At 37.4% G+C, this 13,347-nt stretch overlaps 1 protein-coding gene across 2 annotated transcripts; it reads right to left on the bottom strand.

Moving 5' to 3' along the window:
• Nucleotides 1-3,250: 3,250 nt before the first annotated feature.
• htr5aa (5-hydroxytryptamine (serotonin) receptor 5A, genome duplicate a) lies at nt 3,251-11,473 on the bottom strand. 2 transcript variants are annotated; one of them, XM_067364017.1, is made up of 3 exons: nt 11,444-11,473; nt 8,833-9,513; nt 3,251-3,586 (listed from the first exon to the last, which is right to left on the bottom strand). In XM_067364017.1, the coding sequence occupies exons 1-3, from the start codon at nt 11,471-11,473 to the stop codon at nt 3,251-3,253; spliced, it is 1,047 nt and encodes a 348-aa protein (XP_067220118.1). The 2 variants fall into 2 exon arrangements, with proteins under 2 accessions (XP_067220118.1, XP_067220119.1); XM_067364018.1 differs by lacking the exon at nt 11,444-11,473 and having other exon boundaries at nt 8,833-9,531.
• Between the last annotated feature and the right edge of the window lie 1,874 nt (nt 11,474-13,347).

The raw sequence follows: 13,347 nt of genomic DNA, 5'->3' as shown, positions 1-13,347 counted from the left end.
ATTGCTGCTGAAATTGTTAACTGTGGCACAAATAACAAGGGAAAAAGTAATGTTGACAACATGATGATGAAGTTGTCATCATCTAGTCATCTCATCTTACACTTTTTTTTTTTAATTTTTTTTTTTAAATCATGTAGATGTAATGCAGTTAATTTCAACTTAATAATAGTCTGTTATAGAATACATCGCGTCATCAAGCATGTCACCATTGTTGAGATTTGTATTCAACTTAAGAGGTTATAAAAGAGTTTGGAAAAACTGTTTGAGCTGCCTTGCAGCGGTCAACCTGAAGCTTTCACCTGCACACCCACTGAAGCTAAGCAGGGTTGAGCCCAGTCTCTGGGTAGCTGCGGGAAGCGGTGTTAGAAAGGCCAGCAGGTCTGATCAACCTGTAGGCCACGTGGGTCCTAATGCCCCGGTACAGTCGCAATAAGCTGTACTGTATAAAGGGTGTCACCCTGGTGTAAAATAGTCCACACATCACATACTGCCCAAAGCCCCCGTACAGTAGCCATAAACTGTACTGATAAGGGTTAAAATAAACCCCAGAAAATAAGGGGTGTAACCCTGGGGCAAAAAAAAAGAAAAATCCCTACATTATTTTCATATCACAAATAGTTCTTAGAACTTACATAAAAGCACTATATATATTTTTTTTCATTACTATTTTTAATGATTTTGAAAGAACTCATTTATCCTGCATTTATTTGACTAAAAATACAGAAAAAAGTAATATTGTGAAATATTATTACAATTTAAAATAATGTTTTTTTTTTTTTTTTTTTTAATATACTGTACTTTAAAATACTTATTTCTATGATGCAAAGCTGAATTTTAATCAGCCATTACTCCAGTCTTCAGTGTCACATGATCCTTCAGAAATCTTTCTAATATGCTGATTTATTACCAGTGCTGGAAACAGTTGTGCTGTTTAATATTTTTTGGAACCTGTGATATTTTTTTCAGGATTTTTTTTTTTTTTTTTGTAGGAGGAGTAGGTTTTGTATGCAAATTTTGGCAAATTTGGTGTTGTAGAACCCTGCATAAGCCAACAAATCTAACAATGTAAGTTAAATGACAATATGGCCGATCAAATCTTTTAATAAGTTTTTGCCTGGAGTGTGAGTAGATGCTACATAGCAAATTTTGTGCAAATTGGACAAACGCTCTAGAAGTTAGAAAATTAGGTTTTTCGGAAAATTCAAAATGGTAGAACATTTTTAATGATGGAAATGACATCATAGCATTCAAATCAGCATGAGCTATGGAATCAGAGGAAAAAAATTATTTTGTTTCTAGGAATGAACAAATCAAAAGCATAAACATGAGTGAATCTTTGAACTGTTGGTGGTGCTAGAGGGTTTGAGTTAGAGACTCCAAATTTGCTATGGTAACATTTCAGACTGTCCTCTATCTGTGGCCCTTTTAAAATTTTTTACCATATTGTTACCATATCGAGCGGAAGAATTATATTAAGAAAACTAACAATTTATTCCCTTCGGTGCTTGACCTCTAATTATAATAATAAAACACTAATCCTCACATGACTAAAAGTGTATATGTGTATTTGATTGTCAAAATATTTGGTATTTGATACGCCAACAGGGGTATCATACCGATCCAACAAACTCCAACAGACGAGTTTGTTGGCATTTGTTGGCTGCGGTTGTCGGTGCGGTGTGAATTGGCCTTAAGCTTCAGGAGTGACAAACGCATTGAAGTGAATCTCGAGTGAATCCCCTAAATCACGTTTTTTTTTTTTTTTGTCATGATTAGAGCGTTTAGAAACTGCATTAATGAGACAGTTGTTGTCAGATTTCATTGGTGATTTCAAATATGAAATTTAATCGAAAGCTTGGCAAACAGCTTTGGAGAATTTGATGTTTCCCCATTCAAACAGATAGGAGCTGCACTTGGATGCCCGAGAGGCGTTTCAAAGATGGCCGCCGAGTGAAATTACTTATCTTAAAGGGGTTTTGGTATGAATACTTGTCCACTTTTTCATGAGAAATGCTGTCCAAATGTTCTGTTTGACATGATGACGTCTAAAGTTCCCGCCAAAGGAAGTAGTCCCTTTTAGCAATTTGTTAGCAACCACCATTTTTAAGACACAATAAAGGTTTAAAAAAAATCACAAGCGGATTATAACTGGTGTGTTTTATGTCATAGATCAAAACATGAAAATATTTAGAGGATTTGTTAACCACAGACCTTATTTCAGGCGATTTGGCAAAAACCCATATTTAAAAAAACCCATAAACTTGATGGAACTGGAAGTCCTAAAATGCTAACTCGCTTCCGGGTTTTGCCTACATGTTCATCCCTGAGGTACTGGTCAACCAATCAGATTCGAGCATTCAACAGTATAATTCTTATTTATTTACACACTTATGCCGTCGAACTGTTGTATAAACGCATTAGGCCCTACACGTTTTAATGGTCATCAATATCGCAAATCCTGCAGTTTTTTTATATTTTCTTTTTAAAAAAAACATAGGTACATTCATAACACTATACTTAGTATTATATTACCTTTGCATCAAATTACAAAAACCTAGTTATGCTGCTGTGAGGGTGTTTCTAATACAGCAGCTATGGGAGTGACATCTTTCTCTCTTCTGACTGCCGTTATCAATTGCGCTCTTTTTTTTTTTTTTCCCTCTTTTAGAAAGTTGAGAAAACAGTATTGTGGCGTTTTTCTTTTGCTATTTGAGCAAATGGAAACACAAAAAATATATTTAATATATTCTCTCCTTCACCACAATAGAATTTTATCCAACTATGACGACTTCCACTTTTGTGAAACCCGGAAATGTGAAAAGGTAACCTTTTGTATAATTAAATGTCTTTACTGTCACTTTTGATTTAATGCACCCTTGCTGAATAAAAGTATACATTTCTCTCAAAAAAGTGTTATCAAGATCCTAAATTTACACTCATTCTACTGAAGATGTTTAAAAAATTAGTTCAGTTGAAACTAACAAATCTCACGTCATATATAGACTAAATGTAAACTGAATGCCACAAGTGGTCTATATTCATTTAATACAGGGAACAGATTGACACTTTTGCTGAGTGTTGTTCACTAGACACTGAGTCAAATGATCACTTTTCTTGGCAGTAAAAACCCAGACATCATTCCGTTTGTGAATCTGTGCCTTTTGAAGAGCTCAGATAACCACACTTCCCCAAATCTTAAAGGTGGTTTAAAATGGCATTTGTGGTGAGGCCAAGATTTCTGCTATATCTCTCAACGCTGGCGGGAGAAGAGATTCCTGAAAGCGTTATTATAGTTCTTGTTGAAGGCTGTGTAAATGAGCGGGTTGAAGAAGGAGTTGGAGTAACCCAGCCAGAGGAAGACACTCTTCCATATCGGTGGAATGTGACAGGAGCACAGCGGAGTGATGAGCTCAGTGAGGAAGAAAGGGATCCAGCACAGGACGAACACTCCGATGAGGATACCCACCATCAGAGCCGCTCGCTTCTCCTTCTGTTCTCGCCACGTCTCACTATCGGTCTGAAATGTCACAGTGGCATGGCGCACCGTAAAGACCATCTGAGGCTGTTGCCTGGAGGCCTCTTTTACCTGAGGGAACAGATGTGTCTTGAGCGTTACTGCTGTGAGTGGATCAGTCAGGAGCATAGATTATGATCAAATAAACCACTTAAACCTAGATTTATTTTATTAAAAGTTTTTTCAATAAAATCATTTAATATGATAATCAATATTTCATGTATTCCTCACAGAGCTTATATGTGAGCATTAGCAATGGAATTTACATATTCAATTTTAAATATCAAAATACAGAACATTTGCAGTAATATTGTGAAAGATTACAATAATTTAAAATGTCTGCTTTCTTTTGTAATACACATTAAAATGCAATTTATGTGATGGCAAAGCTTTTCAGTGTCTTCAGTGTCACATGATCCTTCAGAAATCATTCTAATTGTCAACATAATTCTAATCTAATTCTAATTATCATTCTGCTGATTAGATGCTCAAGAAACATTTCTTATTATCAATGTTGAAAGTTGTAATGCTTAAGTTAAAGCAAAAATGAAAGCACCCCCCCCCCCCCCCCCCAATCAATTTATAATTTATAAATGTCACCGTTATGGAGGTAAGTGCTTCCTTTAGTTGTGCTCCTGACCCTTGACATTTTGACTTTAATTTTCTCCAATTGTTGTAGCTGTGTTTGTAAAGCATTTGTTACAAATAAATATTGTGAGAGAAAAACTCCTGATCAAATTGGATTTAGTTGCTCATTGTTGGTGAATATATCATCATACAGTGGTCTTATTCACTGATCTCTGAATACTGTATTTTCTTGCATGTTGATGTAGTCCAATGATAATACATAAAACCCTGTCCTGCTTTGACATTTTGAAAGTTTTTATCATTATGCAGAAATTATTGACAGCATTAGATTCACACAGACATCAAGATTCTGTATATGACCCTCAACAATGGTGACAATTTTCAGATAAACAGATTAAGTCTGAACATCACAAAAATATAAAGTCACAAAAAAGATTTTTGCTTGTCACCATTGTTGAGGATCATACGCTGATTCATGTCTGTGTGAGTCTAAAAGACACTGCTTAAAACTCTGTCTGTATAATGAACTTAAAAAAAACCTAACCATTAATTAATGCAAAACCAACACAATACACTCATAATTTAGACTCTGGTGATGATCAGTGAATCAAGACATTCCATGATGATTGAACCCAATTCATCTGATCAGAATTTCTCATGTCTTTGTGCTATAACAAATGTGATTTGGAAACACAGTTAAAGCAGCCAGAGAAAATCTAATGTTAAAATGGCAAGAATCAAGAGACCATCTAAAGCAAATGCTCACCTCCATAACGGTGACTTCAAACTTTATTATTTTCTATAAAACACCCACACAGAAGGCGACGTTCTTGTGACCTTGTGCAACTTTGCCTAAAAGTTCTCCAAAAGTGATGAAAATTCTGAAATTTTACAGAACATTTGGAACATAAAACGTCCTCTTTTGGTAGTGAAAGTGCTGCAGTTCAAGGTTCCTTATATGATTTTAAGGGGACATTCCAATGTGGTTAATTTTATGGTCACATAAGAACGTTACAATGAGGATTTTTGGGACATTAACTGAACGTTGCCACATGGTCCTCTGGTGGTCATTTAATAACGTTCCCGATATAAGTTTAGGGGGATGTTCTATTTTGGTTATTTTATGGTCGCGCGAGAACATTACAAAGAGGACATTTGGGAAGTTAACAGAACATCCAATAGTAACAGTCCCCTTAATGTTCCCAGAACGTCCTGAATGTTCCCTGAAGGTCCACTAAATAACGTCCCCCAAACCTTAAAAGAACTCCAGATCGTAACCTTCTCTGAACATTCTGGGAACATTACCAGACAACGTCCTTAATACCAGTGGACGTTCTGAGAATGTTACGGGAATGTAAAATTTCTAGCGGGGTAACCCGTCACCTAGTAACGTTACCAGAACGTTCAGAGACGGTCACGATGTGGAGTTCTTTTAAGGTTTGGGAAACGTTATTTGGTGGACCTTCAGGGAACATTCAGGACGTTCTGGGAATGTTTAGGGGACCATTACTATAGGACGTTCTGTTAACTTCCCAAATGTCCTCTTTGTAACGTTCTTGCATGACCATAAATTAACCAAAATAGAACGTCCCCCTAAACTCATATCGGGAACGTTATTACATGACCAATAGAGGACCATGTGGGAACGTTCTGTTAATGTCCCAAATGTCCTCATTGTAACGTTCTTTTTTGACCATAAAATAACCAAAATGTCATTTAAGGAAACTTGAACTGCAGCACTTTCACTACCAAAAGAGGACGTTTTAGGGAACGTTGTGCAAGGTCCTGAGAATGTTGCCTTCTACGTGGGCCTCATGTCGTTCCAAACCCGTAAGACTTTTGTTCATCTTCGGAACACAAATGAAGTCATTTTTTATGAAATCTGAGAGCTTTCTGTCCCTTCACTGACAGCTATGCAACTGAAACTTTGACGCTTCAAAAAGTTCATAAAAAGATCGTCAAACTAATCCATAAGAACTGAGTGTAATTTAGTCCATTTTTTTCTGAAGAGACTCGATTGCTTTATATGATAAATTTTAGGCTTTTATTTACATATAAACATTGATCAGCAAACATAAACAGAAGCTCAACCGAACCTGTTTGACGCATGAGAACAAACTCCTTTCGGAAGCTCAAACTGCTGCGTCACACAAGAATGAACCTCATTGGTTCTCGCATATCAAGCAAACGTGAGTTGATGAATGTTTATATGTGAATAAAAGATTAAATTAAATCTGTTCATCATATAAAACGATCATGTGTCTTCAGAAAATTTGGGTTAAATTGCTCAATGCACGGATTAGTTTTACGATCTCTTTATAAACTTTTGGAGCGTCAAAGTTTCAGTTGTGTATGGAGAGACAGAAACCTCTCAGATTTCATCAAAAAGATCTTAATTTGTGTTCTGAAGATGAACAAAAGTCTTGACAGAAATGACAGAATTTTCATTTTTAAGTGATCTAACCCTTTAATATTTTTTTGTGGAAAGCATGATACATTTTTTGGGATTCTCTGATGAATAGAAAGAACAGCATTTAATAGAAATAGGAGTTGTAACAATGCAAATGCTGTTACTGTCACCTTTGATCAATTTAATACATCCTTGCTGAATAAAAGTATTAACTCTTACTGATCCCAGACTTGAATAGTGTATGTATAATCAAAAAATGTTTAAATGATTTTATTTTAATGAGATTATAGATAAAAACAAAGAAAACCACTGAATCCAATGCAGGACATGTTGACCCCATTCATGCATTCATGTACTATCATGTTTTTTTTTAAATCTTTTCTTCTTAAGATAACATAATCTCACTGACTGTAACATGCTCGATACATTTCAATCAGGTTTCAGGGCATTTCACAGTACTGAGACTGCTTTGCTAAAAGTGACAAATGACATTTTATGCTCTCTGGATTCTGATTCTATCTTAATTCTTTTAGATCTCAGTGCAGCATTTGACACGATAGATCATAATATGTTATTACATCGTCTGGAGAGAGTGGTTGGCATTCAGGGAGTTGCATTAAGTTGGTTCTCTTCATATCTCAAAGGTCGCACTTTTTCAGTTAATATTGGCAAACATAACTCATCTTCAACACTGATCACATGTGGTGTTCCGCAAGGCTCCATTCTGAGTCCTCTGCTCTTCTCTTTATACATGCTTCCTTTTGGTTCTATCTTTCAGAAATACAAGGTTTCTTATCACTGTTATGCTGACGATACTCAATTCTATCTTCCTGTCAAGTCCACAAATGGAAATTCCATTTTAAATTTCATCTCCTGTCTGGAGGAAGTCAAAATGTGGCTGTCTGAAAACTTCCTAAAGTTAAATGGGGATAAAACTGAGGCCATTGCTTTTGGTTCACCTTTGTTTGTCACTAATATGGAAAACCAGTTGAATTCCCTGTCTTTAACATTGCAAAACAAAGTTAAGAACCTTGGCGTCATCTTTGATTCTGACTTATTATTCGATAAGCAGATAAATTCTGTTGTCAAAGGAAGCTTTTTTCATCTCCGGTCCATCGCCAAATTAAAACAGTTTCTCGCAAAGATAGACCTTGAAGTAGTGATTCATGCACTTGTTACATCTCCGCTTGACTACTGCAATTCTCTATACATAGGTCTACCTCAATCCTCCACAGACCGTTTGCAATTGGTTCAGAATGCGGCAGCTAGACTTCTGACAAGAACTAGGAAGAGAGAACACATCACTCCTGTTCTGTCCACCTTACAATGGTTACCAGTCAGATACAGAGTTGACTTCAAGGTTCTGCTGTACGTGTATAAAGCTTTACATGGGCTTGCTCCACAGTACATTTCCGATCTTCTTCACCCTTACTCTGCTCCAAGATCTCTCCGCTCATGCAATAAATTCCTCCTCTCGGTTCCTCTGTCTCGCTTAAAGACCAAGGGTGACCGAGCTTTTGCAGTTGCGGCTCCTAAGTTGTGGAATACGCTTCCAGTGAACGTGAGGTCTTCACCCACTTTGGACACTTTTAAATCTAGCTTAAAGACTCCTTTATTTTCTTTAGCCTATGATGTCGCCTGAATTATATAAGGCTTATTGAGTGGTTTATGGCCTACCCTGCATGTTGTTATATGTTATCTTATGTATTAGTTTTATTATCTTATATCATGTGTAATACTGTACAGCACTTTGGTACAACACAAGTTGTTTTTAAATGTGCTTTATAAATAAACGTGAACTTGAACTTGATAATGTAAAATTGCATAGACCTTCTGCAGTATTAGGATGGCCATTAAAATAGCCATTTAAGCATAAGCTTTTAAACCCTTAAAGTTTCTGTGTCAAACCTTTGACAATCTTTTCTAAACCCAATGAAGTAGAACAGGATGGTAATAGAATGGAAAATAATGTGGAACTTATCTAAGGATGGTGTCAGGATTACTGTTCACTAAAGTGTTGTGACATGCTCAGAGATTATATCATGCTTTTCAAGGTAATAGAGCAAGCTAATGGGACATTCAATTGCCTATTGAATTGCTGTCTAGTAACGTTCTGTAGAATAATGAAAAGTGGAATATGAACAGTCTGATCTAAATCAATAGAATACATTCTGCAATTTCAAAATATTAAGAAATAAATTCTCTGCACAGTAGTCTGTACATAATTAAAATGCCAGTACATTAGTGTGTGCAGGATAAAGATCTTAAAATGTTGCTGTGCAAAGAAAAAGCATATCACAACATACAGTATCATTTATACCTCTCCAGCCTCTGCAACTGGAGTGATGGTGTTGGTCCTCTTTGATCCAATACGGAACTTGGCAGCTTTGTATATCTTCCAGTAGACAAACAGCACAACACAGAGAGGCAGATAGAAGGCCCCGAATGTGGAAAAGATGGTGTAAGACGGCTCCTGGCTCACCTGGCACTCCATGTCCACCTCTGAATACGTCTCACCCCAACCAAACAGAGGGGAGAGGGAAATAACAGACGAAAGCAGCCAGGTCAAGCCAATCATCCCATTGGAGATCTTTTTTCGGGTCTTCAGCGTGTACTCCAGGTGGCGTGTTATGGACCAGTAACGGTCAAGCGCTATTGCGGTCACGTTCCAAATGCTGGCTGTACAGCACAGGACGTCGAAAGATATCCAGACTTGGCAGAGGGCTCGGCCCAACTTCCATCGCCGACCATTGAGCTCATGGACCAGACTGAGAGGCATCACTAAAGCAGCCACCATAACATCAGATATGGCCATGGAGGCCACCAGGTTGTGGGGCACACGGTGGAATGTTCTGACTCTTAGAATTGTGACTAGGACGAGCATGTTCCAGAAAAATGTAGCCACCACAAGCATTGCTAGCAGGGTGAATGTCAAGACGCTGAACACTGTCTGTGGCCTGTAGATATTTCCATATTCTGAGCTCTGATTAAAAGAGCTGTTCTGGCTGACATCAGCCATGTTATGGAGTGCTCTTTTGTCCACTTTATGCCACTTACAAAATAGCAAGAAAGAATTTCACTGGACTGCAACAGCTGTAGAAAAGGTGAAAAAATAGACATTGTAAAAAATTAAATGGAAAACCATTTTTAAGCCACAATTGCCCCAGTATCTTATCTCATCGCACTACAGGCTGCGGCGAGGACATCTCGAATCTGACCGCGATTGTCCAATCAGAATATTCCAGAAAGCTGTGTAATATATATTGCTGTTCTAGTCTTACCACATCTAGATGACCCAGAAAAAGGCATTTGCTACAGTTTTGTGTCAGTTGACATTGTGTAATAAAAATCTGTGTGAACATTATTTTTAGCTGAAATGACAGGCCAGAGGAAATATGCCATTTGCCATCTCTGGTGTGGCAGCGCTGACTTTGAAATGGTAAAATAAGGAAGATTCTTGGTAGGAAAATGTCAAAGTAATACTGCTTTGTTGCCATGCGGCAATACTTCACCTTAGTAAAAACATTATATCCCAATGACAGAGGGGCACAAACATGGTGCTATAATGATGGTTAAATAGTTATTTTCTCAGTGAAGAAAAATCTAATAGATTTTTTCCCATCTGCCCATGATTAAGAAGTGTCATATCTTCTTGAGTCTGAAGCTTCAGAAACATACTATTTTGTGCAACCATTTGCGCTGATAATTAGATGTAAAGTACAGCACTGCTTGTAACACTTCTCCTTCACAAATTGGATTCTGGGTGGATTGTGGACTCTTAACTGATCCTTACTTCAGCTCTATTTTAATGATCAAAGTATTTGCATTTTGATATGCATCTTGCTGGGAGCGAAATCTAATGAAGTCTTTGATAATTTATTCATATTTAATGTGAGCGAAAAGCTTAAATCCATATTTTACTACAGGTGCTTACATCAATATTTTAAAACAAGTATTCCTTTATGACACTAGTTTCAATATGCTTTGTGACTCCATAATGAATCTGTCACTGGAATCTGTTCAAGTAGCGATTGTTCGAAAAGGTAATTGAGCTTTCAAACAATGTCTGTGTGAACGCTGGCCAAACTGATTAAGCATTCATGTATGGCTTGGGGAAATTCAGAAATAATAAACATATATCAGAATCAACCAGAAGAGGTGAAATATAGGCAGATTGGTGACCATAATAGCTTTAATCTTCTCATGCCTTAAGGGTAAATAATGGATAATGTATGCTTGATGTATGTGAAACATTAAAATATTCAGAACACCTCGAGCTTGAATGTGCATGCAAAATATGTCAATAAAAAAAAATCAAACATCAGCTCTATAAGGCCAATTCAAACAGCAGATGCCGACACTCACCAGATTACAGTACGTCACTTCCCAGACATTCCAAGACCCCAAAAATGTTGATTGAAAATGTTTGATCGGCGAAAATGAGAGCTGACCAATGCCGACAGGGCATTGTAAAACTCAATAAGTTACGGTAACTCAAACCATTTGAGGAAACCCATTGCCTTAAACCATTTAAGTTTTAAAACCATTAAATATGAGTACTGTAAACTCAAATACATTGAGTTAGGGTGTACTCACACCAGCCAGGGTTGCCTTGAACTGACCCCGAGCACGATTGTCCCCACTCCCCTGCTGGCCTGTGCTCACATTGCCCTTAACGTTCCGAGCTGGAGCACGCTTGTGTTATAAACGATGCAACTTTTTGAAGAAAACGGGAAGAAATGCACTTTCGCTAAGATACTGCCTAATATATTTATCACTTATGCCGCGCAGCGATTTTCTCTTGCACCTGACGTTAATGGAGGAATTTACAGCTTACTCGCAAATTACAATTCATGTTCATCAAAGGTGAGAAGCAGACCCATTATAAACCCAAATACACTCGAATTAATTACATGAATTGATAAGTGTACTATCAAAGTAGTAATGGAGATGTTTGCCATTGTAATGATGACACACTCTAAAAACTGCTGGGTTAAATATGGACAAAACCAGGGATTGGGTTGTTTTTACCCAGCCATTTTTTTTCAACCAATTTTGGATTTATTTTTTTAGCCAGCAATATATTAATAAATCTAACTAAGTCTTAACAACTTAAATGGTTTGAGGAAACCGATTGCCTTAAATGGTTTAAGTTCATCAAAGTCAAAGTAATAAAGTTACATATGACTAAGCAAAAACAAAGCAATGATGACAGAACAGTATTCAGACAAATCTTGACGAAGGATCTGTTGCTGTCTGTCGGTGCAGTGCATGTGAATTGGCCTTTAGTGTCACACTGTTCTATTAGACAGTCTTTTAGAAATGATATGCATGTGTGGGAAGTTAGGACTTTCATAATAATTTCCTTTAATCAAATATGAGACATCCAACAGATGTGTCATCCGCTCTCACATAGCTAATGTCCTCATCTTTTGAATCATTACTTTAATGGCATTTAAAAAGCAGTTAAAGCAGTACAGCGTCGGAGGGCTCATCCTAATCACACTGGCACTTCTCTTCACAGCTGATTCCATCAAATAGGTGACAAGGGTTCATTTAACTGTACAGCTCAGTAACACGATGCTCCTTCTTCACACTGTTTTGGCAAGTACTTGTTAACCACTCAGAAATCACAAATGTTGTTTGTTGTTGTATGCATATGCCAAACCTACAGAACTTCCTTACTAGTTTTTACTTTTCAAGGTGCACTCAGTATGTTTTAACTTAGTACCAGTGGTTTTGAACTTTTTAATGACACCTATTGCTGTTGATCCATGAAGTTTGTTTTGCCACTTCATGTTTTTTCTGTCTCACGCCACACACATCTATATGACAGACATTATTGGATTCAATCCCAATTAATTTTTGTGCATTGTTGGTGGTTCATGAGGTCTGGCTGCTGCACTGCACTGTGATGGTATGGCCATGAGTTTTTCCCTGTGGTCGCTGTGTGGTGGATTACTTTTTTTCCTTGATCTGTGGCATGAGAGCTGTGGGTTGTCACAGTTTGTTTAATCACTCCAGCAGGGAATGCTTGTTTTGACTTTTTGTGTTTCCACTTGCCTGGACTGTCTGGTGGATTGTGCACATGCTGTGTTGTCTGGTACAATGTATTTGTAATTGTTTGATTTACTGTTTTGTTTACAAGTAATTTTATGTTTAATCTTCATAAAGCAACAGCCAGGAACACTGGCTGAAAGCACTAAAGAAAACAGTTTTGCTGATATTATTTTTAATAACAGCATGACACCACTGGTCATGTGATCTCAATATGGCAGCTATGGGGAGATGACCCCTTCCATGTCGAATAAATCAGCTTTTCTGAATGTACACTCGTTCCAAAAGAGGGTTTTCGTAACGATGCTATAGAAGAACCATTTTTGGTTTCCCAAAGAACCTTTCAGTGAACAGTTCTTAAATGTGTAAAGTTACATCAAATGGCTGGTAGAGACTACAACAAACTTCTTCCGGGGTTAGTGACATCACTAACCCTAAACTTTACATAAACCCTGCCCACGAGAACATGCAGCAAAGGGGGGGAGGCCCTGTTGGGCTACTTTAGAGAAGAGGAAGAGCTGTTGTAGTATAATGCTGTTGTCATGCCTTCATTTTACGCTGGACTGCTTCACAAACAAGGGTCAATTCAACACTGGATTTGCGCAAAAGATTAACATGAGGCACATGCTAGTCCATGAGTTGAATCAACTCCACAGCAACTACATAAATGTATCCACTAACCATTCAGAGATGTCCAGATGCATAATATAAGTTGTAACTTCTTCCTGAGTCTCTCCATCAGTGTCCAACTCTGGTTTGAACCATGTAAGGCTGAACA

Source organism: Chanodichthys erythropterus, chromosome 16 (assembly GCF_024489055.1).
Source record: "Chanodichthys erythropterus isolate Z2021 chromosome 16, ASM2448905v1, whole genome shotgun sequence".
Taxonomy (NCBI): domain Eukaryota; kingdom Metazoa; phylum Chordata; class Actinopteri; order Cypriniformes; family Xenocyprididae; genus Chanodichthys; species Chanodichthys erythropterus.
Note: the sequence above shows the minus strand (reverse complement) of the source record. Positions and strands in the feature narration are given on the sequence as shown.

What these genes read in the sequence shown, in the direction of transcription:
- htr5aa (XM_067364017.1), bottom strand. Translation starts at nt 11,473, where the DNA reads ATGGCAAACATCTCCATTACTACTTTGATA. An exon ending in TCTCCATTACTACTTTGATA is followed by an intron (nt 9,514 to 11,443) that starts GTACACTTATCA and finishes GATGTCAGCCAG; the next exon opens with AACAGCTCTTTTAATCAGAG. An exon ending in CAGTTGCAGAGGCTGGAGAG is followed by an intron (nt 3,587 to 8,832) that starts GTATAAATGATA and finishes CTGTTCCCTCAG; the next exon opens with GTAAAAGAGGCCTCCAGGCA.